Raw genomic sequence first — 25,731 nt, forward strand, 5'->3', positions numbered from 1 at the left:
TTAGGTCAATCCATATTTGGTCCCTCTGAAAATCAGGGCACTTATCCGAGTGCCTAAATATTAATATAGGGGCCAGCTTTAGAAATGCTGGTTTAAAAAATGTAGCACAAGATTCTTAAAAGAAGTTTGCAGTAAAGACCCTAGGGACATCTTTAGAAGCAGCTGGCAGTAAGGAAGTCAAATAGCACAATGGGACCTAACAGCTCTTTGCAGACCACCACCCAACTTCTCTGCAGGCCTCAGTTTGGGAGCTGCTTGCCTAGGCTGAGCTATTCAACAAAACCTTACCTGCTATTAGCACTTTAGCTGAGGCCATAAACACAGTCACTAAAGAAAGCAACAGAGGGTCTTGTGGCACCTTTGAGACTAGTTATCTGTGGGATCTGAAGGAGGAATCACTTTCACAATTCACATTTTAACTCCACAGAGATTACCACACAACAATGACAGTCATTAGCAGCAGAATCCACCTGGAATCCTGTTGCAGGGTTTCTTGCACCTTTCTCTGAAGCATTTGGTACTGTCCACTGTCGGTGACAGGATACTGGACTACGGACCAGTGGTCTGATCCAGTATGGCAATTTCTATGTTCCTATGCTTCAAAATGAGATCACTGCTTTGCTTTGCTTTGCTGTCAGCTACTACCCATTGAGATGCTGCTGGGAAATTGCAGGATATTTCACTGTGATATATCATCAGCTTTGTTAAAACTTTTCTTAATTAACAATTATTTAATTAATAATGAATACTTTGTATGTCTATTCAGGATTTAAAAGACTTTACAAACTTTAATGAGTTAAGCCTCACAGTTCTACTATGCAAAAGATTAAGCCACAGGCCCAAAATCACAGATGAAGCCTGTGGTAAGTAGCTCCACAGTTGTGCCTTGGATTTCTATGGCTCTGCACATGTACACTTATTCACAGAGGTTCATACTACTCCATTCCCACATTCTTAACAGGAAGAATCAAGAGGATGGCTTGTGGGGAGCTGACAGCTTACTCCACTCCCAGATTCTTCCAGCGCAGGGCTCTGTAGGGAGTATTGGCTATGAGTAAACTGACAGTTACTCCTTTCCCAGCATGAGTCATTTATTTACTACAGCATGGTACAAATACTTATTTTTTCCCTTATCTGTCTTTTTTTTTTTAAAGGTCTCCCCTCCTTCTGCCTCTGTTGCTAAGGGGGGACTTCACTTATAATAGGCAGTCTCTCCTTCACTAAGGAAGAGGGGCTCGTATACCTGAGGCTGTCTGGAAACCTTTGGGTGACATCACACCACCTCTGTGCAGATTCATTGTTTGTCATGGAAAAACCATCCACCCCCACATAACTTCCTTCCTCCCCAGACTGGAAAGAGAAACTGTCCATTTTGCCATCACTGACAAAAACAGTCCTGAAAAACACCCCCACTCCCACAGCCCCTCCAACACACACAAGTAGGAGGAGGGAAGAGGTATAAGATGTGAATAATGTAGTCCTGTTTTCTTCAGACATGGATCCTGCTGTGCCTGGGCAGCGTGGCTTGCCTCTCTTCGGGGATCTGGGTCACACAAGGCCTTTTTGTCCTGAGGCTAATTCTGGCGCTGGCAGTCTCACATCTGCCTGCCAGGTGAGACAGGTCACCAGCTGCAGGTAGAGCACATCTGGACTGTGGAGTAAGCGGAGCCTGGTACAAACAAACACAGCAACTTCACCGTAGCTGGCGATAGGAATTTGGGTTAAACCCCCCCCCACACACACCAAAACCCTTGAGTGGAATGAGCTGCTGAGTCTGGTGATTAATGTCCCTGCTGGTGTTTATGAGGCTGTATGAAAGGCAGGTAACTTGCAGAGCTTGGAACCTACATGTTTCTGGCACAACTTGACAGTCACTGGAGGGGAGCGGCAGGCTGACCTTTCAAACTCACTGCAGCAGAACCACCGCCACCTGCGCTCCTCTGGGGCGATGGCAGGCCGGAAGAGGAGGACGTGGTTGGGGGCGTAGGCGTCTGTCTGTGGGTGTCCTCCATTGAAGCTGGGAAGGGATAGAGAAGCGCGAATGGAGGGGCGGGCTAGGTGTGGGCTGAGACAGAGGTGTGTGTGCAATGAGGCAGAGGGCGTCTGGTTTCCTCCCCTTTGCGAGATGGAGGGGGGGGGAAGGATTTGTTAGCAGGTCTGTGAGGGTATTGGGTGTGTGTGCGAAGGGGGGGGCAGTGGGAGCGGCGAGCAGGGCCGATGAGCGGACAGCAGTGGTGGGGATGGCAGGGGGGAAGTGTGGTGTTTGCCTTGGCTACCTGAGGAGTGAGTTGAGCGGGTGAGGATCTGTCTGGTTATTCCTGCCGCAGAGCTGCCTGGTGGGGTTGAGCAGGGGATGGCGAAGGATGTTTGGACAAGAGGAGCCTTTGAAGCTGTTCTCTCGTTCCTCTTCTCTGGACCGGCTCCCCTCCTCCCACCTATAAAGTCATTAGGCTCTGGTGCCAGCCCTATCTCTGCTCCATCTCTAGCTGTTCCAGCCAGTGCATTCACAGACCTCCTGCCCTGGAGGAACGGGATTGGGGGGTATTATATGGGGTCCTTTTGAAGGGGAGGACTATTTTCGGGAGGAGAGGGGGGGCTGTTCATTTGCTGCCGTAGAGGCCAGATCATTTCCGAAGCGGCTCTGCATGACAAAGGGGAAGGAGCGAGTTTCTCCCTTTGATCTGCCCCCTGCCAACCCCACACACCTGCCTGTGCGTCCTGCCCCAGCAAACAGAGACCCGAGGAAGAAATACCATGAGGAGGGGGCTGTCTGTGGATCCCCACCTCTCGGGCTGGGGCTAAGTAACTTGGAGAGACTTTCGGATTCAATGAGGGGGGCCAGATAAAAGGAAGAGACAGTAGCGTGCCTGGGTCCAGGAGTATTGCCTCTGGGGTGCATTTCTGCATGGCTGGTGCCTGGGGCAGAGTACATTTCCCAGGGGTTGTCACTCTGTATTTATGGGGGTATTATCGCTGGAGAATATGAACGTCAAGTGGTGAGGCATCCTTGGGATGGGCAGGAGGGCTTAGGTATGGGTGCCCCTTAGGTGCTGTCCTGTCCAGCCCCCACCCTTCTCTGCAGCGCTTCACACTGAAGGTCAGCGAGTCTGGGCTGGGTGAAGGGAGGGATGCAGGTTTCCACTGTCAGATCGAGCTCTGTCCCATTCACTTCTGGAACAGAGCTTTGGCCAGCAGCCGGTTCCTTTGCAGTCAGCCTGGATGGGATCAGACCCTTTGCCCCAGTGACTCCTGTGTCCCAGAAGGAGCTTCCTCATTACATCTGCGACTGCAAAAAGGCCTCAGGTCAGGTCTTTCCCTCTGGGGTCATTACAACCCCCAGCGCCTTCTGTTCGACCCGGGAAGGGGCCCCTGGAGAGGTTTTGCTTGAGGCAGGGAGGAGAAAGACCCGATGAAGAGGGGACTGCATGATTCACTCTTCCCCCACCAACGTTAGCCCCATTAACAGCTCTTTTTTGCCCTTTGCTTTGCAGGATCTCCTAGTGGCCCTCATTCCTGGAAGATCTCCAGGCGGCTGGCTAGGTGGGAGGGCTGGATTGCACCCTACTGTGCACGTAAAGAAGGGGTGGGGATGTTAGGGTAGCTATGTAAAAATGGGGGGGGGGGCTGCTGCTTTTCTCTCCTTTCCTTTTTCTCTCCAGTGCACCCTCTCCCCGCTCACGCTGTCCCTTCCTTTTCTCTCTCCTCACACTGCCTTGTCCTTCCCTTTGCAGGGCTCTTCCCTCTCCTCCCCCTCCCCAAGTGTCACTAGCTGACAAACCCTGGAAGTGTGCATTCCCAGGAACCCTGGCGTGCGGACCAATCAAAGGCAGATGGACCCTCATAAAAGCCCTGCAGGTCCCTGAGTGCTGCTGGCCGGTCACTGGGGAAGGGAGCAGGGCGGGGGAGGGGTCTGCAGGCAGGGCTGGCTGTGCGCAAGGGGTCCCGCCCGGAGAGCTTTGGAGCAGAGAGAAGTGGGAGGGGGCGCTCGGCTTCCCTGGATCAGGACCCTGATGTGATCCCCGCACGCCCGTTGGACTCAGGCCCCTCTCTGGGGTTTCTCCTCGTTTTGCAGGGAGCCTTGTCTTGGAGCCTGTCGGTTCAAGGGCTCTTCCAAGGGCGCCGGAGCCGGGAAAAGCGCACTATGACTGGGACGAGGCTGCTGCTCACCGTCGCTCTCCTCTGCAGCTGCACCCAGCTCCTGGCGGAGGCGAATTCCTGGTGGTGAGTCTCAAGTCACTGCTTTCCATTCGTTGTCCTCCTTTGGGGTGCAGGTGATTTTCCAATGTAGGGAAGTGGAACTTTGCAGCCTGCGAGGGGAGTCAGGGCTGCTCTTCCCCCGGGCTCCAGGGGCTTTGTGCCCATGTTCGAGTGAAAATCGGCGGGTTTCGTGGTTTTCTTGCTGTACCTGCAAGAAGTCTCCAGATCCGCCCCCCTCCCACCTTGGAAAGAAACCCACGTCCCTTCCCCACCCAATTCTGCTTGAGAGAATTTCTGGGATCTCGGATGATTGCCCCTCTGCGGTAAAGCCCAGGCGAAAGGATCGTTAAGGTTTCCTATTAATTGTCCAACTTTCGACAAACCCCTCTCCTAGGCAGAGGGAAATGTCCCGAGTTAGAGGCAGCGCTTACTGGCAGTTCATAGAAACGGGTTAACTCTTTTTTTTTTTTTTTTTTTTTTTTTTTTTTTGCAAAGCCTCAGCCCACCGCCTTCCCCATCCCGAGTGTCTCTTTATGTTTGAACTCAGGTTACAAACGCGCTGTGTTTGTTCCTGCCAAAGCCGTGGAAAAGATTAGCATCTGGTAGAGCCGTACCAGAGATCTGCCCCCAGCCTCAGCCCTTGGCTGGCAGGAAGGTGCTGGCACGGACGCCCTATTAGGCCTGGAGACACTCCGAGATCGGAACTCGCTGATTATTTTTTTGGTCTCTCCCCCTCCTTTGATGTTTTTCTCATTCCAGGTCTTTGGCTATGAACCCAGTTCAGAGACCCGAGATGTACATTATAGGAGCCCAGCCTGTGTGCAGCCAACTCCCCGGGCTCTCCCCAGGCCAGAGGAAACTCTGCCAGCTCTACCAGGAACACATGGTGTACATTGGAGAAGGAGCCAAAAATGCCATCAAGGAGTGCCAATACCAGTTTCGGCAGAGGAGATGGAACTGCAGCACAGTGGACAATACCTCTGTCTTTGGCAGGGTAATGAAAATAGGTAAGGGTGGCAGCAGAGGCAGGATGGGGAGTGGGTGCCTGGGAGGCTGTTGCGTATACTCATGACGATGTAGATCAAGGCTGATCTGTTCAAATACACATTTAGAAGCAGGGCTAATCATTAGCGGAGGTTCGAAATCCGCATTGAACGAACGGTTTCCATTTCCTGAAATACGCGTGCTTCTTAATTGAGCGGGGAGCTCATAACCCGTCGCGTCCAGCAAGGCCACCTCTCTCTGTTCGCGCTTGGCCGGGGGCACCAGCCTGGAAGGCCTCCCCTAGCCCATTTCACGCCTTAATGCGGAGCTGGGGTTTAGTGTTTTTGTTTTGTTTTTTTGGAGGGGGGGTTGATTGTGTGTATTGATCGGGGAGGGTGAGGGAAGAAGATAAAAGCAGTCACCGCCGATCCAGGTTGACGTCTTGTCTCCAGAGCCCCCAGTTCCAGGGAGCGTAGCCCCGCTAAGCGGGGAGATGTGCACTCCCTGGCGTGGGAGCCCTTGTTTACCTGGGAGGAGGTTTGGGCAATTCCTACCCCGCTGGCGGTAAGAGGCGCATTGACGGGCCATTGCCGCGCTGGAATCGAGGTGTGACCTGGGGACATTGTCCCCGCTCCTTTTGAAATGCAATCCTCCGATGGCGAGGCACTGAGAAATCCGGGCGCAGTTTGATGTGTCCGACCGCCAGGACAATAAAGAGAAGGTGTTAAAATGGTAGTAGGCCACCCCCCACCATCCCCCCCCTTTAGTCAGGACGCTTCCCACCCCCCCCCCCAAAGCCAATTATTTACTTTTGAATGACCAATGCAGCACTACCCCCCCCCCCCCCGATGAGCTCAGGGATACCATTTAATGGCGCATGGCGTGAATCCTCGGTCTTCAGCACCCGAGGCCTGGGAGTGGAGATTCCTAGCTAGGCTCCCTTGGACGTGGCCCGGGGAACAATACATGCAGCTTTAGCTTCTCCTTGCCCCCAGAGCAGCCCGTGTGTCTCTGCTCTGAAGCAGGCGGCTCTGTCCCACGGCCGCAGAGCGCGGGGGCCGCTGGCGGAGCTTTGCGCCACCGCGCTGGAGGGTTGGTCACTGTCACTGAGCCTGCAGATTCCCAACCTTGTCAAGCCCCAGCGGATTCTCTCTGGCCATCCAGCCCCCTCACATTCCTCTGCCTCTCCTGGACACACCCCTTCTGATCCTCCCCCACTCATACTTTCAGCCTCCCACTCCGCTCTCCTGAACATACCCAGGGCCATATGCACGTTCCCGTGCTCCTCCGGAAGGAGAGTGAGGGGATGTTGCCAAGGCTAAAAGTATATCTAGTGTAGCTAGAGAGATAGATGACAAATTCATGGAGGATAGGGCCATCAGTAACTATTAGTCAAGATGGTCAGTGTGACAACTGCATGCTCCAGGTGTCCTTATATCTCCAACTCCCAGAAGCAGGGACTGGATGACAAGGGATGGACATGGATCACTCAATAATTTCCCTGTTTTGGTCATTACCTCTGAAGCATCTGGCACTGGCCACTGTTGGAAGACTGGGCTAGATGGACCATTGGTCTGACCCAGTATGGCTGTTCTTATGTTCTTGAGTCACTGGGTGGGAAACAGGACAGATGGAGGGACAGGAACCTAAAACATTAACATTTGCCCTCCAGGGAATGAAAAGTGAATCCACCATGAAGGGATGCATTTGAGGATGGAGCTATGTAATACAATAACAGGAACTACCCCCCTGACACACCCCTTAGTTTGTATGGGCCCTTGTTGGGCATTGCTCATCTGGATTCAAAGTCAGGGGTAAATTTTGGCTCCCAGAAGAAGTTACAGCAGTTCCACAGGAACAAAGGCTCGGGAAGTGTCCCATGTAGAGACAGATTCCCTTCCCCTTCAGTGCCTCTCCACCCATCACAGTTTTGTCCATGAGTTAGGAGACAAGTCCAAACCCAGGTGGGGAATCAGAGTGAACAAAAGGGAAGCAAGAGCCAGAGCTGAAGGAAAAGGGGGTCAAGGGATGAACAGGGGACACAGGGAGGGTGGGGGTTATTAGGGAGAAGGAGCCAAAATAAAATGGAGAAGGGGTAGAAACAGAGAAAGGCCCTCCTCCCACCCTTTCAATTACAATGATGCTGGTAACTTTGCCCACTCTTTGGTTTTGGTGGTAAACCAGTGGTGGCCTGTGTGAGTGTCTAGTGTGGGTGTGGTGGTAGGTGTCTCTGATGGCTATTGTGTTTGTGGTGCTGGATGTCTGGTGGCAGTATTGGTGTAGATGTTTCTGCTAGTTATGGTATGGGTGGTGGTGGGTGTCTGTGGTAGAGAGGGTGTGTTTATGCATGGTGGTGTGCATGTGTGTCTAGTAGTGTGTGTATGGTGCTGGCTAGTGGGGACATGGTTTGTGGTGTGTCCACTATTTAAAAACTTAACTTCTAATACAGATATTGGAACCTGCCACCTCTGTACCTTGTTCCTGGTATATTCTCATGAGGGTGCACACTCAGATACAAACTGAAAATACTAGAATGGCAAGAAAAGTGATATAGGTGTTGCAAAAAATTACAAATCTATAAATCTGAGGTCTCTCTTGCTCAGGACTGGGCTTCACAGTGTCATGAGTTTTATGATAATTCATCATTATTGTCTATTACTGAGGTCATGTCTACACTACACTACACTTAGCTTTAGCGTAGCTGTACTGATGCAGCTGTGCTGCTGTAGCGCGTCTGGTGAAGACGCTCTATGCCGATGGGAGTGTGTGCTCCTGTCGGCATGATTACTCCATCTCTGTGCGTGATGGAAGCTATGTCGGTGGGAGAGCATCTTCTGCTGACATAGCACTGGTGTGGTCACCGCTTAGGGTGCTGTAACTTGCATCACTCGGAGAGTGTGTGTGTCTTTTTCACACCCCTGAGCTAGGTAAGTTAGATCAACTTAAGGGGGGGAGGTGTAGACTTGCCCTTTGTCAGTGACAAGCTGCTACATAGGGTGATGTTATTGCTGCTGTCTCTCTTCTCCTAGGCTTAGGCACAGTTGTTTGGGATTGTTTTTTTTATTAAATGTCTTCTATAATTTCAGATAATTTGAGGAAATATGTTTTTGATATTGGAGTAGAAATCAAGCCATTTCAATCTCTTCTGTACATGTTGATGTAAAGTCATTCTTCTCAGAGTTTGTACTGTGCTTTTATCCCATTTTTAACCTGTAGGCTTCAATTCTGTATTGCATCCTGGTTCCTTTATGCTGTTCCAGTGGCATAAAGGAGCTGGAAACCAGATGCATTTCCTCACTGGGGAATATCCCCAGTGGTGGTACAGAGCATGTCAGAGTCTGGGGAGAGGAGAAGGGATAAGTAATAGGAGAAAGAGGGTCTGGCCAGAATGCTCCAAGGGTTCTTGTCTGTCAGCCAGCAATCAGAGCATAAATTAAAGAAGCCCCAAGCACTGTTCTACCCTGTTTCCCCGAAAATAAGACATCCTCCGAAAATAAGGCCTACTTACAGTTTTGCCTCTCGTTGTAATATAAGGCATCCCCCCGATAATAAGACCTCCCCGATAATAAGGCATCCACCAATAATAAGGCATTTTTCATTTCTGAAAAATAAGACATCCCCTGAAAATAAGACCTAGCGCATCTTTGGGAGCAAAAATTAATATAAGACACTGTCTTATTTTCGGGGAAACAGGGTAGGTTATGCTAGGGGCTGCCCATAAGCACCCAAATCCAGGAAGTACGTCTGTTGTGTGAAGGCAGCTTTTCCCCTCACCCTCGCAAGACTACACCAAGCACAGTTTGGCCACAGCTTAGAATGGTAGGCCCTAGTTTACGGTTACTTGAGCTATATCTACACTAGAGAGCTTACATCAGCGCAGCTGTACTGATGCAGCTGTGACGCTGTAAGATTTCTTATGTAGACACTCTCCCCTTGACATAATTAATCCATCCCCAACAAGCAGCGGTAGCTATGTTGGCGGGAGAAGCTCCCGCGGACATAGCACTGTGCACACTACCACTTATGCCAGCATAATTTATGTCACTCTGGGGGTGGAATATTCACATCCCCGAGCAACATAAATTTTGCCAACATAAGTGGTAGTGTAGACATAGACTTGGTCTATGTTTAGTAAGTCTGCCTTAGTTTTGTATATTTTACAGTGGTAAGGCAGTCTGCTAGCATGCAGATTTTGTTCAGGGATGCGTAGCACTTTAACTGGTTGTGTTATATTTGTTTTTTTAAGTGACTGTGTTTCTTTGAGTATTGTTATAGGTTTTGGTCTAGTCTAGTCTGGCAAAGAGGAATTTCTGATCACTGAGATACAGAAATTGCCATTCAGAAATTGGTCCCTGCCCTATAATAGAGATTTCATATATTCCTAAGGCTGCATTTCTTAAAGGGGGAGGATAAAGAAACATATAACGTAATTTAAAGAATTTACTACTGGGAGTATCTTCTGAGAGGAAACCATATTTTGTTCCCACCCCAATCCAGTCATTCTCTCCTGACTGGGCTGTCCCAAGTCATCCAGTTGAGCCCTATAATTTCTAGAGCTAGTTGAAAAATGATATGTTCCACGAAAAATGTCTGAATTTTGAGTTGGTTTTCCTTCCTTTCTGGCCACCTTTCTTTTCAATGATGACATGGAAAAAGGAAAAGGGGAGAAAAGGAAAAAGGGGTGAAAGGGAGAGAAGGTGAAAAACCAAAAGAATTTTAATATTTAATATTTGTTATAGTAATTGTCAAAATTGGAAAATGTAAGAAAAATAAACATGTTCTGCAATTAAAAAAAAAGAATTTTTCATCATAAAAATTTAGAAATACACTTTTTAATCAGCTCTGATTATCTTTTTTTGCCTCACTCTTCCACCAAGTTCAGGTCTGCCTCTCCTTCCTTTCCAGGCAATCCCCTTGAAAAGAGTTGCTGGGATTGGTTCACCTTTGAGTCTAGAAAGGAGAGTCTAAAGCTCAAGTTAGCATTTTCACAATTGATGCCTACAGCCTGTCTTATCACATCCCAATATCGCCCTAGCCTAGTTTATTCTCACTGCTTTGATTGTGCAGTGGACACTGGAGGGCAGTAGAGCTCCACAGAGAAGGTACTGGAGCACTCCATTGCTAATGTCACTCAGAAGACAGACCTTAAACACCTGGGCAGAGAGAACCTGGGAGCAGAGCATAGAGCAAATGCTGCATGGACAATCACAGTACTCAGATGGCCTTGGCATGCAGACAGAGAATGGGGGATATAAAAACAGGAAGCTTAAAATGCTGTGGTGTTTATTGCATTAGTCCAAATAACATTTTCTGTAACCTCTGTTCATGTTTGCTCACATTTAATGAAAATAACTTACTAAACATGTGACATGACTCCATATCTGTGTGGAACAGAGGTAAATTTGGGTCTGAAATGAGGGATAACCGTTGTAATGAAGGATAATTGAATGGGGTGATATCAATGCACCCATGTGTGTTCACACACCACTGTGCCACACCTTACAAAAACCTCGATAGATAGATCTACATATTTGCTTTGTACTAGAGATGACCCTGATCTAAACCTGATCGCAACTTCATGACTGATCTGGGGTGTACCAAAACTGTAGGTCCAAGCACCCCCAAACTTCAATGGGTTTGAAATCCAGATTTGAGTTTTGCAATTTAGGTTTATGTCTACTTTATACTTTCAGGACATGGATCTTAAATATATATCAGTCAGGTGCGCACGGGGCACTGGTGCTGTCAGACTCCTCAGCTGAATATGTTATAAAGCCTGGTCTACAGATTTTGTACCAGTATAATTATGTTGGTTAGAGGTGTGATTTTTTTTTTTTTACTGATATAGTTATACAGTAAAAGCTGTTTTATCTGGCATGTTGGGGGAGTAGGGAGTGCAGGTAAGTGAAAAATGCCGGTTAACTAAGAGGGAATGAATTCGCATGTGGGAGGGGGTGTGGCGCTGGGGTGCGGGAGGGGGTGTGGGTTATGGGAGGGAGTTTGGGTGCGGGAGGGTGCTCAGTGCAGCCGGCTGGGGCGCGGGATGCCGGATCCAGGGTGTGCTCACCTTGGGCAGCTTCACGCAAGCGCCAACCTGTCCTGGCTGCTCGTAGGTGGAGACGCGGCAGGCAGCTCTACGCACTGCCTCTGCCTGCAGGCGCCACCCCCACAGCTCCCATTGACCGCGGTTCCCAGCCAATGGGAGCTGTGGAGCTAGCGCTTCCTCCTAGGAGCAGCTGGGACAGGTCGCTGCTTGCGGGGAGCTGCCCGAGGGGAGCGTCCCCCCGGATCCGGCACCATGTGCCTCAACCCGCTGCCCTGAGCCCCCTCCCGCACCCAAACTCCCTCCCAGAGCTTGCGCTCCACACTCCCTCCTGCATCCCAATCCCCTGCCGACCCCGCGCCAACCAGACTATAAACTGGAATTTCAACGAAGATCAGAAATGCCGGTTTATAGAGCTTTCCGGTTGGTGAAGTGCTGGAAGAAACAGCTTTTACTGTACCTGATAAAACCCGTAGTGTGGATATAATTATAATAACTGATATAAAAGTGCCTTATATCAGTATAGCTTATTCTCCTCTCTGTATAGGAATGAACTACACCTGTATATTAGAGAGACGAGGTGTGTGAGGTAATAGTTTTTAGTGGACCAACAAGCGTTGGAGCTTACACAGAGCTCTTCTTCAATTCTGTGTAAGCTTGAAAGCTTGTCTCTTTCACCAACAGAAGTTGGTCCTATAAAAGATATTACCTCACCCACCTTGTCTGTCTAATATTCTGAGACCGATACGACTACTGTATATTGCAGTGTTGTTGTAGACATGCTGGTCCCAGGTTATTAGAGAGACCTGAAGAAGAGCTCTCTGTAGCTCAAAAGCTTGTCTCTTTCACTAACAGAAGTTGGTCCAATAAAATATATTACCTCACCCACCTTCTCTCACTCTACTTGTATAAGGATTTTTATACCAGTATAACTGCGTCCACACTAACAGGGGTTGTACCACTTTTAAGCCTTATCTATACTGGTACAGTTACTCAGATACATTACAGTGTGGTTGCTGCACACACCACATGCATTGTGGCATAAATATGCTGCAGCATGGATGCTATACATTCATACAAATACTTATCTGCTTGAGGGTGGACCTCTTTCACAGCTTATTTAGTAGCTATTCCTCCTCTCTTTCTGAAACAAGGAAATCAATGCAATAACAGCAGCTGACATGCTGTGTTGAACTAAGTAGAAAAACAAAAGCCAGACATAATACCGCATCTCGCTTTGCCATAAGAGAAAGTGAATCTGTGAATCATTCCTACACTCCCATAGTCCAGCGGAAAATGTAACAAATGACTGTACCACTGGGTTTCATGGGGGTTCTCTTTATATGGTAAGTCCTCTCCTTGTTTGCATTTCACTAGAAAATTTTCCCAACAAACCACTCTATGCAAGGGTGGTACCCCTCACAGTCCTGCCTTTGTCTTGGGTCGTTAACCACTAAACTGGTGTTAAGTTGCTAATAATGACGGTTTCTGAGGACGTGCAAATTGGAAAAAGAGGACACACAACTACCAGCTCAGTCCTGCCGAGGAGGCCTGATGCATGATTTACAATGTATTCTTAAAATATCCATTTTTGGTGATACTGTAAGGGTATATCTCACTATAAGAACTACAATTGTAGTGCCATAATGTAGACACTTGCTACAGTGATGGAAGGGGGTTTTCCATCGCTGTAGTAACTCCACCTCCTTAAGAAACTGTAGTTAGGTCAATGAAAGAATTCGTCCATCCATTTAGTGGTGTCTATCTTAGTTCTTAGGTGGACTTAGCTAAGACTATGTCTATACTGTACTTTTGTGGTTAAAACTTTTGTCAGTCAGGGCTGTGAAAAAAACACACCCTGACCAACAAAAGTAACAACAAAAAGTCCCGGTGTGGACATCACTTTGTCGGTGGGAGATGCTCTCCTGCTGACAAAGCTACTGCCCCTCCTTGGAGGTGGTTTTATTTTGCTGGCAGGAGAGAGCAGTGTAGACATAGCCTATGTCTCTCGGGGTGAATTTTTCACACCCCTGAGCAATGTAGCTAGGGTGAACTAAGTTTTAGGTGTAGACCAGGCCTAATTCAGCTGAGAAAATTAGTGGGCAGTTTGATATTGGGATTTGGTACTAGTACTTTGGAGCTGTAGCTCTTCATACTTAGGTTGCTGGTGCAAATGAAGCTCAGGTAATCATTCTCGGTATCACCTGAAGGCTGTTTGGTGACATACATGCAAGACTTGGAGAGTCTCAGTTCAGTTCCTTATTTGTATATTGAGTGCTGACATTCTTGTCCATGCTGTACAATACACAGATGGAGCTATGATCCATGCCCCAAGGCATTACAATCTAAACTGGACAGACCATACAGTTAAGATATATAATTTGAGCAGAGGAAGGTGGACACCTCAAAGCAGGGAAGTTCCTAGAGGACAGGTATTCAGTTCCTCAGTTACATTGACACTAAGACCTTGTCTAAACAAAAAAGTTGTTGACCAGTTAATATAGGTCTTGTCTATATGGGAAAGTTTTAACAATAATACTGATATAGTTATACAGATATGGTTATAGTTACACTGGCATTGTCCCTTGTGTGGATATTCTTACTTCGGTTTAAGAGTGGCTTATTTTGGTTTAGATTAAGCCAGTTCCTAATTGACTTTAGCTAAAATAAAATAAGGATGGTTTTAACTGAAACAGAAGTGTCTATTCAAGGGGTTCACACCAGTTTAACTAAATTGGTTTAAAATCATCTTTAGTTAAAGCAGAGCAACTTTCTTGTGTAGGCAAGGCCTACTTGCACTTCGTCCCCGCTTATTTGCAGTCTCACCAGATAGGTCAAGAACTGAATTTTTATGGAGAGTGAACTACCCTCCCACTTCTTGTGCATTCCCTCCAGGTCAGGATCAAAACACATTGGATCCACGTGAGGGGTGGGAGAGGGGAGCTTGAGCGGCTGCTGTCTCTTCTGTAAATAGAGAACTTTTGCTTCCAGGGCGCTTAACTGGGCAAGCACTATTGGAATACAAATAATAAATAATAAAATTAATAATAATAACCTTTCACTGACAGCTCCTCCACAAATATACCTCCTCCCAAAATGAGAGCATTAAATGTTTTATTTTTCACTGTGTATATCATTACCAGGAAACAACCTCAGGCCATAAAAGTGTCCCCAGTCCCAGCCCAGATATGTCAGAGAGCCAGGTTTGCTATTGGTACTGACTACACTAAAACTGCTGGGATAGGATAGTCAGAGTCTTGTGGATACAAACAAAGTGAGGAATGCAAACCTATGTTATGAACAGCTCCTATCTGAATTACCCATCCTGTCCATCTCCTATCTGCCAGTGCAGAATTGTTCCTTACAATACATTATCCCATCCTTTTCTCAACCTAATTTCAAATGTCCTGTGCCATTGGGCTCAAACCACTTTCCATTGCTGTACAGTCTATTAGGTCTCCCCATGATGGGTGTTGTATTTATCAAACAAGGTTTGTCTTTTGTTAATCTTATACTCCTCCTGCTCTCCCAGGTAGTCGAGAGACCGCCTTCACCTATGCCGTTAGTGCTGCCGGGGTGGTGAATGCCATCAGCCGTGCATGTCGCGAAGGAGAACTTTCCACCTGTGGCTGCAGCCGGACAGCCCGTCCCAAGGACTTGCCCCGAGACTGGCTATGGGGTGGCTGCGGGGATAATGTGGAGTATGGCTACCGTTTCGCCAAGGAGTTTGTGGATGCCAGGGAGAGGGAGAAGAACTACGCGAAGGGATCAGAGGAGCAGGCTCGCACACTCATGAACTTGCAGAACAATGAGGCTGGTCGCAGGGTAAGCTGGATGCTGGCCCTTTCCTTTTGGTTGGAGCAGAGGCAGATCAAGAACTCATTATGTGTTTGGGTGTCAAGTCACTCATGGGTGGCGATGAGGAACAGTATTAGTCAGTCAACTATGGGCCAGAGGATACCAGTATCTCCCTTGGTATGGTGCAGGGTCCTAGTTTCATCATTTCTTTGTGAATCCTACAGTCAAGATCAGTTTGGCACTTACAGTAGAACCTCAGAGTTATAGATGCCTTGCCTTGGGAATGGAGGTTGTCCGTAACTCTGAACAAGACGTTGTGGACTTCAGCCACGGGGGAGTTGGGGCTGCAGCCGCAGGGTTGGGCGGGGGGGGGGGAGTGTGTCGGGGCGGGGGGGGGGGGGGGGGGAGTGGAAGGCTTCTGACCCTAGGGGCTGCCAGGGTTCCCAGCGGGGGACTCAGGGTTTCTGCCCCCGGGAGCACCAGGGCTCAGGGCTGTAAACCTGGGGAGAACGCTGGGCCTTGGGGCTTCAGCCCTGCGGCTCTGTTCCAGCTTCAGCCCTGTGGGGGGCACTGGGGATCGGGGCTTCATCCCACAAGTCTGCTCCTGATTACAGCTGGCGGGGGGAGGGGCACCAGGGATTGGGGATTCAGCCTGGTGTGGGGGGTGTGCTGGGACTTCGGGGCATCAGCCCCGTGGCTTCACTCCCAGTTTCAGCTCGGGGAGGCAGGTGTGCCGCCAGGGCTCAGGGCTTTAGCTATGGGGAGAGCGCTGGGGCTGAAACTGCGCTCCCCTCATAGCTAAAGTCCCAAGCCCTGTGTCCCCGCCCCTCCCCCCCCCCCCGCTGAAACCAGGAGCAGAGACGCGGGACTGAAGACCCAATCCCCGATGTCCCCTGTGGGGCTGAAGCTGGGAACGGAGCCGCGGGGCTGAAGCCCCGAGCCCCAGCACTCCCCCCAGTCTAAAGCCCTGAGCCCCAGTGCTCCCAAGGGTCAGAAGCCCCAAGCCCCCACTCTGGAGCCCTGACCCCCCCGACACTGCAGCTGCAGCCCCCACCCCCCCCATGGCTGAAGCACTGGGGCAGTACCAGTACAGTATTTGCTTTTTTTTTTTTTTTTGTTGGTGTGCTCTGCTGCCTGTTTGAGGACTTCTGGTTTCACAGGGTGTCCAGTAGACAGGGAAGTCCATAACCCCGCTGTTCATATCTTTGAGGTTCTACTGCAGTTTTCTCCGGCCAGCAAGTGAATTAGGGCCAGTGAGGAGCTCCAAGGTGTGTCCAAAACCTTTTGTCTGCTAAACCACTGGATGCCATGGACATTTAGGGCCAGATCCTCAGCCCTGCTAAATCAATTTTGTACTGCCCTGGCACATTTGGGGATTTGGGCCTCAGTCAGTTTTTCTTCCAACACACAACCTCACTGGGGTTGCCAAAGTGGGATCTTGGTGGTGGCATGAGGGTATTCCTGTGACACTGAATTTTCTTTCACCTGTGTCATTCATAGATTCATAGAGTTTCAGGCTAGAAGGGACCTTTAAGATCATCCAGTCTTTCAGAGCATTACATTTCACCCAGTTATCCCTGTACTGAGCCCAATAACCTTTGGCTCACCGAAACATAACTTGTGTTTGGCTAATGCACATCTTCCAGAAAGGCATCCAGTCTTGATCTGGAGACATGAGGAGATGGAGAATCCACCACTTCCCTTGGTAGTTTGTTCCAATGGTTAATAATCCTCACTGTTAAAATGTTGTGCCTTATTTCTAATTTGAGTTTGTCTGGCTTCAGCTTCCAGTCATTGGTTCTTGTTGTGCTTTTCTCCACTAGGTTAAAGATCCTTTAGTACCCTGTATTTTCCCCATGAGGTACAATCTAAACAGATCAAACTCTTTAAGTCTCTCACTGTAATGCATTTTCTTCAGCCCTCAAATAATTTGTATCTCTTTTCTGCACCCTCTCTAATTTTTCAACATCCCCTTTAAATGTGGACACCAGAACTGTATGCATTGTTTCAGTATTGGTCTCACCAATGCTGTAGACAGAAGTAAAATTATTTCTCTACTCCTACTCACTATTCCCCTGTTTATATATCCAAGGATCACGCTAGCCCTCTTTGCCACAGCATTGCTCTGGGAGCTCATGTTCAGTTGCTTGCCCACTATGATCCCTAAATCCTTTTCAGATTCACTGGTTTCTGGCATTCTGTGGGTATGGCATGCATTCCTTATTCCTAGATATATAACTTTGCATTTTTCTGTATTAAAATGCCTTTTGTTTGAATAGATCCAGATGGCTCTGTAGGAGTGCCTTTATTATTTACCATTCTACCAATCTTTGTGTCATCTGCAAATTTTATCAGGAGTGTTTTTATATTTACTTCCAGATCATTGATGAAAATGTTGAATAATGTTGGGACTAGCACCTTTCCCTGTGGAACCCACTAGAAACATAATGATTCCCATTGTCAACTATTTTTTGAGATCTGTCGGTTAGCCAGTTCTTAATCCATTTAATGTGTGTTCTATTGATATTATATCTTGCTAGTTTTTTAATCAGAATGTCACGCAGTACTAAGTTAAATAAATGCCTTACAAAAGTCTAAGTATATTACATCTATGCAGTTAGCTTTATCAACTAAACATGTAATTTCATTAAAGAATGAAATCAGATTTGTTTGACAAGAAACCATGTTGACTGGCATTAATTGTATTCCTATTCTTTAATTCTTTACCAATGGAATTCTGCATCAGTTTTTCCATTATTTTGCCTGGGACTAATGTCCAGGTAATCCACCTTATAGTTAGTTACGCAGGTCATCCCACTTGCCCTTTTTGAATATTGGCATAACATTAGCTCTCCTCCAGTTTTCTGGAGTTTCCCCAGTATTCCAAAGTTTATTGAAAATGAACATCAGTGTGCCAGAGATCTCCTCAACCAGCTTTAGGATTTTTGGGTGCAAGTTATTCAGGCTTGTTGATTTAAAAATGTTTAATAGATGTTGTTCAGTATCCTCCTCAGTTACTAATGGATTAGAAGATACTTATGTATCCTGTGATATGAGTAAATCATCCTGCTTCTTTCCAAATACATATCAGAAATATTTATTAAACACTTCTGCCTTTTCTGCATCATTAATAATTTTACTCTCTCTAGTTAGTAACTAGGATTTCTTTTGTTTCTAATATATTAAAAAAACCTCGTTATTGTCCTTAGCTGTGCCAGACATGTATTTTTCCCTGATGTCTTAAGCTTCCCTTATCAATTTTCTGCACTTCATAACTTCTAATTTATGTTGATTGCCATCTATTTCTCCCCTTTTCCATTTGTTATATATTGCTTTTTTATTTCTAATTGCTGCTTTCACTTTGTCACTGAACTAGGACGGTCTTTTAGCCAGAGTTGTTCTCTTTCTTGATTGTGGAATCATCATGTGTCATAAGCACAGATGTCAGCATACTGCTATGGGCTTTTGCATTCCTGACCACTCCTTTTGGAAAACCAATTTTGAGGTAAAATTGCAGTTGGTGAAAGGCAGCAGACTGACAGCTCTGGCACCTAACATTTCTTTATTCTTCAAAGCGCTGAGGGTTTAACTGCCCTACATTTGGAGAGGCCGCTGCAGTTTTTTCATTAAACAACCATGTAAATTATGTTTAATTATTCTCACTAGGATCAAACATAGCAAATAGCAGCCAGTAGACTAGGGGTTCATCTAGACTATAATAATAGCTATGTGAGGGGATCAAGTTAGTAGACGTTTGTCCCACAACATGGTTAAAATCCCATTCTGTCTTGTCATGTGAACAGGAATCTTACTGTGTCACAAGCTCAAACCGTGCTATAGCTTTGTACAGAGCTGGGTTGTATCATGGTTCAGGGATTCAGCTTAAAACAGTCAGGTCTTGTCTTCAGTACTAGATACAATCACATTTTAACTGTGTTTGGGCTGCTGTTTTGTACATGGTTGTGGTTATGGTTGAATTTGTAGCTAGCGCTTTAAGGGTTAGGAGATTTCATGGTCTGCAGTTAGCGGCTAGCCTGAACAAAGGCTTTACCCAGGGACATATTGCATTCTTCATCAGTTGGAGTCTTTAAATCAAGACTGGGTGTCTTTCTAAAAGATATGCTGAAGATCAACCACATACCATTGGGTCTGATGTGGGAATCACTGGGTGAAATTCTATGGACTGTGTTATGTAGGTCAGACTAGATCATCCCTTCTGGTCTTAAAATATAGAAAAGAGCATGATCTTACATCTCATTTTAAAGCTATGACCACACGAGCACTTTTATTGGTAAAACTTTGTCGGTCAGGGGTGTGAAAAAAACACCCTCCTGACTGACATAAGTTTCACTGACAAAAGTGCTGGTATGTATAGTGCTATGTTGGCGGGAGACACTCTCCCACCAACATAGCTACTGCCGCTCAGTGGGGTGGTTTAATTATGCGGTGGGAGAGCTCTCTCCTGTCAGCATAGAGCGGCTACACAGGAGACCTTACAGCGATGCAGCTGCAGTGGTACAGCTTTGCCACTGTAAAGTCTGTAGTGTAGACATAGCCTAAAAGTGACTATGTTTGAGCTAAAAGATGTATTTGGCTGGGTTGAATTCTAGCGATGAGCGGTTGCCGTGGGGAACACACTAATTCCCATGAGTTTCTTCCTTGGAACTAGCATCTGACATGTTCCTTCCGAATAGAGGTGATGTGGGGAGAGGTGAGATAACTAGGTGAAAAATTAAAACAAAAGCGTAGCCTCTAGGGACTGCTGTTAAATGTGGAGCCTATCTCCAGGATAATGATCCTCTAATATGCTGTTCATTACAATGAGTGACTGAAAGCTACAGGTAAGCAGCCTAGAAGAGAATGACACAATCAGACCCAATGAGGCAGAAAGTGTCTCTCTCTCTCACACCCACACATTTCTAGCTGATGAAGTTGAACATGAACAATTAGAGAGCAAGAAGAATAGCTTCCTGTGCTTGAGCCTGGCATACTGCCAATGCACAGAGTGGCAGTCCATGGAGTCCAGTTCATGGAGTAGTGGCCCAGCCTGTCTCCCTACACCTGTGACTTACTCACACAGTGGTAAATCTCTATATTGTGCTAAATTTTCACGTTAAGGATTTTATGCTTGGGAATATGAAGCAATATGGGATCTTGGCACTCCATATATTGTAAATAGAGACAGAAAGGAAAGGGAAGAACATGAGAGGGTCAGAGGGGTGGGGACCATACAAAAAACCACAGCATGGCTCACCTGGCCATAAGCTGTACCCATTCTCTGAGGGACCAGTGGTCATTGGCAAGTGGCCTTCAAGTTCTATCCCCATTCTGATTTTCAGGCGAGAGTGTGATTTCTGTCTTCTGGTTTCTGGACAGAGTTTGAATTGAAGGGAGACATTTTTTCCCTCTGGTTTCTGGGCAGAGTTTTGCCATATCATCCTATCTTGGTTCAGAGACAGAATTCTTGTGCGAGAGAATTCTCCCTAATGCCTGGTTTGTGTGTGGAGCTCTGATGGCAGAGGGGGAATTTTCCCCTACCCAGATTAACGGGGAGGAGCTGGGAGGTCGGGGTGAGGATGTGAAGAGAACAATGTTCTTTTCTGTTTCAGACACAGTCTTGACCCCATCACCTCTCCACTCCACTCTGGAGTTTCAGAGGTACTGGCTCCTGGCTTTATTGCCCTTGTTTGTTTGTCTTTGACTGTTATCTCAACGTGTCCTTTCCTTCCATCTGTCTTTTTCTCCACTTGGTCTCCATTTCCCTCTCTCATTCCCCTAATTTCTTATCTATCTCCCTGTCTCTCAGACTGTGGCAGTCTGTCCTTCCACACTGTTTACCCAGTCAACATATAGCAGGCCTCAATCATCAGTCACTCCATCCAGTGCCAGGTGAGACTGGGAGGGGGCCATCTAATTAACCACGTAGGAATTCTCCATTAATTCTCTTCCCATCCCCCTTCTTATGAGAGAGGAATCAGAAAGGAACTTGGGCTTGTGGAAAGGAGGCTTTAAACATTTTTATTGAACATACTTTCAGACTGATTCTGTGGCAGGGCCATTGATCAGACCCAGTCTTTACAGCATTCTGTGGGGTCTGTTATTCTTCACCTTGAACCTAGCTCAGCCAGTAAAGAACCTACAATTTCTCCCACCCTCTCCCCATCCCAGCAGCTAAGGGATAGAGAAAGGGAGAGTCATTTTGGGACTAATGCAGTGGTGACTCCCACAGTTAATGGATGGGGGACTGTGTATCTAAGCCAAGTGGGACCAGGCTTACTTCTCCTTAGGGGCTTGTGAGTACTGGTAGCATACACATTCCACAGCATAATCATTACCCAGATGTTTTGAGAATCGGCCATTTAAACCCAAGTCAGAGTAAACGCTGACAGTCCCATGATATTAACTGAGGGGGATCAAGTTGCAATGTTTTCCTAAAGGAACAAAGCCAAGGATTAGGAAGAAACAAACTACTTTATAAAAACATATGCAAGGGCAACAGAGGCATGAATAATTTGGGATTTGACCCAACAATAACTAAGAAGTGCTAACACAAATGTATAACAAGCAGACAGGCAAGCCAGTTAGGATATAGGAAGTGTCTGGTGCTCTGAAAATTCAAGTGTAGTTCAGTCTTGTACAGTACAGGGATCCTTAGGTAGCTATGTAGTTGGTGTTGCACAGTTATAGTCAAATCCAAGGCAAGTCCAGAGGCTTCACATCTTTAGCTGTTATGTTACACTATGAAGGGCAATTACCAGTAAATTACACTCAGAGGAATGGAACTAAAGCCCCTCATCTCTAAGGGCTCAGAGCATTGTCTTCTCTGAGAGTTGGACTGGGCCCCAAAGGATTTACCACTTGAGCTAAAGCAGAATCTCTACTAGCTGTCAGCCGTATTAGGGCTTAGGCACCCTTTATACACCTACTCACTAGTAGTCTTAGTAGCAATACCGTGGAATCTCTAAACTAGTTGAGAGATTGGTTTCACTTACACAGTTCTGTTCAGTGTAATGAACAAACCCAACCTGTTAATTTTTTTCCCCACTGATTTTGAGTTTTTCTATTCTTGTGGTTTTTTGTCTGTTTCTCTCCTTATTAGGGTAAGAAGAATCATGACTCTTCTTCCTCACATCATCTCTACACATGCTTTTGAGAGATTATTGCACACTGGGCTAAATTTTTCAAAGGCAATAATTAATTTTGGGTGTCCAACTTGAAATACTTTGAGCTGGATTTTCAGAGGTACTGCGCCCATTGGTATCTGAAAAGCAGGCTCAAAGTAGCTCAAGTTGAGCATTCCTAAATGAAGCTCTGAAAACTAGTGGTTGCTTTTTAAATGTTTAAAATTTAGGCCAGCCATACCATGACACTAGATGAGGAAACTGAAGGTTGGTCAACACTTAAAATTTAGATTGATATATCTACATTGCTCAGACGTATGAAAAATTCATGCTGTAGCTATGCCAACCTTACTCCCAATGAAGAATGCTTCTGTTGACCTAGCTACTACCAGTCAGGGAACTGGATTATCTAGTGACAGAAAAACCCCTCTGTTGCTGTATGTTGCGTCTATACCATAGTTGAGTTTGGCTATGCCACTGTAGTCCCTGCGTAGACAAGCCCTGAGGGATTATTTTGGTGTAGAGGAATAACTTGACACAAGGTGGTGCAAAAGTTGCACTTAAATCTGTAAATCCTATGCAGTTATTAGTCTCAGTACACAGAATGGTGACACATTGAAGAAACATGAATTTTCCTTGGAGAGTGAATGCCTTGCTTATATACGCTTGGTGTGAATCTATTAATTTTTCACACCATTATTACAATCCCAGCTGTTCCTCTTTGACAGAGAATGACTCCTCCAGAAACTGTATTTAGAGTGAACAAAGCTCTTGAATGGGGATAGAGGGAAAGAGCCTGGGTACATGGATTTATTTCAAGAGGATATGGATATAATGCTAGAATTATAGCATCGTTTGCCTGTTTTACCTATAGGAAATTGACAAGTTCCCAGGTGTTTTGTTGCATTGATTGCTTCTATGGGCTTTGAGGAGAGGTGGATGTAGTAAATTAGTCCTGAAGACTGGGGAGCATTTCCAATAGTAGGGCTCTCTCCCCTTGCTGTTTCCTGTGCTTGACTCAGCCCTCAGGTCTGGAACTAGGAAAGATAAAGTGGTTGGCAGGCCCACGTCTGGGTGGACTGTGGACAGAAGTGGAAGTGTTAGGGGATCAGTTGTACTGGGGATGGCAATGCCAAAAGTCTAAGGAGGATTGTGTCTGTTCTGGGGAAAGAGAGAACTGGGGGGATGGTCAGGACAAGTATGCAAGGAAGAGGAACTCAGCGCAATTATGCCAGTTCCCAGTGCTATAAAGGTTAATGCAGCTCTTGTCTGATTCCATCTGCTCTCCCTGCAGGCTGTATACAAGCTAGCAGATGTGGCTTGCAAGTGCCATGGTGTCTCAGGTTCCTGCAGCCTCAAGACCTGCTGGTTGCAGCTGGCAGACTTCCGCAAGGTGGGTGACCTGCTGAAGGAGAAGTATGACAGTGCAGCTGCTATGAGGATCAGTCGCAAGGGCAAGCTGGAGCTGGTAAACAACCGCTTCAACTCACCTACGCAGGAGGACCTGGTCTACATTGACCCCAGCCCTGACTATTGCCTGCGCAATGAGACCACTGGCTCACTGGGCACTCAGGGCCGGCTGTGTAACAAGACCTCAGAGGGCATGGATGGCTGTGAGCTGATGTGCTGTGGCCGGGGCTATGACCAATTCAAGAGCATCCAGGTGGAGCGCTGTCACTGCAAGTTCCACTGGTGCTGCTTTGTCAAGTGTAAAAAGTGCACAGAGATCGTCGACCAGTACGTCTGTAAATGAAAGAGCCACCAAAGCAACAAATCTATATTATATAAATCTATATAAATATATTTTATATTTGTATAAATAAATAGATGATAATAATTAAAGAAGCTTATTTAAGAGACATTTTGGTTTTGAAATTTCCCCATCAGACTGGACAGTTTGCCACTCCCTTTATTCAGCTGTGGAGCAAAGGGGGAATTTGCCCTCTGACCCTTCTCCCCCTGGATGTTATAATCAGAGTGAAGGGAGCCAAAGAGTTGCTCAAAAGGAACTCCCCCCATAGCCACCTCATTCCAGAAGGAGGGGATTGATTCATGGTTAGAGACGTGGAAGAGAAAAGTGGGTTCCCTTTGCTATCTCGTGGTTTAAAACTCAAAAGTTTATATGGTGTTGGACATCTGGGGTCACAATCAGACATGGAAGAGCCTTAGTTATTCATGTTCCAGGCCCCAAGCCCTTTGGACAAGCAAAACAAGAGGACTTGGACCCATTTTCTGCTCCCTATAAAGGAAGTGCTGGTGCTTTGTCAAACAAGAGGGAAAGTCACCCAGGTCTCGTGCTGAAGAATGTGGATTAAAATACAAGGTACCATGTAGAGTGCTTGGAATGAGGACAGAGCAGGGACTCCTGCACAGTGGTGGGGAGACCACCTGTTCCAAGTGAGGGAGGAAGGTGTGATCTTCAATTGGGAAGAACTACTGTATCCTGAGAGTTTAAAAGAAACTAGCATCTAGCTCTTCTGTACCTCAAGGGCAATGAGAAAAATCTGCCAAAGCCCTGTCTAGGGTAGTCTATCAAGGAGATCCTTTTTCCCCTCTACTGTAACCCACTTTGTCTTTGCGGATGAGGAGTTGCTACCTGCCTCCTGGCCCTATTGGGCTCTTTGGGAAAGAAATATACTTCATGTGTATGTCAGTGGAGTGTGTGAGAGAGCCATACATACAGGAAGGGGACTGGATGAACACTGAACCTCAGTCCTTACCATTGTTGCCATTTCTCCCCTTCAAAGTGGACATGAATGGTCACCTTGCCCAGCTCTTTTCAATCCTCCTCACCTCTTTTGTCCCAGATGTACAGTTTCTCTTTACCATTAAAAACCCCTCACTGAGGTTTCTTTCTCTCTTGCTTGTATATGTGTGTGTTTTGTTTTATTCTGTTTTGTTATTTATTTCAGAGCCCAAGGGGCCAAACTCTTCTCTGGTGTAAACCCACTATAATCATTGGAGCTGTACCAAGGATGACTTTGTCACCAGAATGTGGGCTAGCCGTTCAAGGAGTGAGGTCCATTCTGCACCCTCTTGTGGTGATAATGGAGAATAATGAAAAGGTGCTTGAACAGAGGCCCATTAGCAAAATCTACTAATCTCTCTTAACTTTCTTGCAATTATAACAGAATTCAATTAGTAAAATATGGATGGAACATATGCTGATCCTAGCACAGGACACTTCCTGCCCTTCATGGCATCTGCAGAGTTCATTTGCAGGCATAGAGGAATCAGAGAAGTGAACCTCAAAATGTAAACATTTACTAATATACTTCCCATTTTTTACTGACATTCCAAGTTTTTTATTGACAAATTTCAAATGAACAAAAAATTCCAATTAATGGACAAGATCCATAGTCCAGAAAGCTAGATTTTTAAATCTTTACAACTTCTATTTCTGATCAAACATGGCAACTTTTACAGAACCCACTATTTCAACCATCAGAAAATCCTGCAAATGTATATTTCATATTTAAAGTATTGGAAGAGTCCAGAAATCCACAAGAAAGAAAAATTACGCTTAGTGATTAGTTTGCCTATTTTTACAGATGTGTCCACTTTTTATTTTTGTAATCCAATTTTTGT

The 25,731-nt window shown here is 46.5% G+C and overlaps 1 protein-coding gene across 3 annotated transcripts in view; it reads left to right on the plus strand.

Moving 5' to 3' along the window:
* WNT5B (Wnt family member 5B) overlaps positions 1 to 25,005 on the plus strand; it is a 98,196-nt gene extending 73,191 nt beyond the window's left edge. For 2 of the 3 annotated variants that reach the window (XM_034780877.1, XM_034780886.1), the window contains 4 exons: positions 4,073 to 4,221; positions 4,957 to 5,204; positions 14,757 to 15,049; positions 23,438 to 25,005. In XM_034780877.1, the coding sequence (XP_034636768.1) occupies positions 4,073 to 4,221; positions 4,957 to 5,204; positions 14,757 to 15,049; positions 23,438 to 23,896 (1,149 nt within the window). In that variant the 3' untranslated portion in view covers positions 23,897 to 25,005. Of the gene's footprint in view, positions 1 to 1,635; positions 1,998 to 4,072; positions 4,222 to 4,956; positions 5,205 to 14,756; positions 15,050 to 23,437 lie in introns of those variants that run through there. The other variant, XM_034780897.1, reaches the window with a different exon arrangement.
* The last annotated feature ends 726 nt before the right edge of the window (positions 25,006 to 25,731 follow it).

The sequence above is a fragment of the Trachemys scripta genome, chromosome 1 (genome assembly GCF_013100865.1).
Source record: "Trachemys scripta elegans isolate TJP31775 chromosome 1, CAS_Tse_1.0, whole genome shotgun sequence".
Classification (NCBI taxonomy): Eukaryota; Metazoa; Chordata; order Testudines; family Emydidae; genus Trachemys; species Trachemys scripta.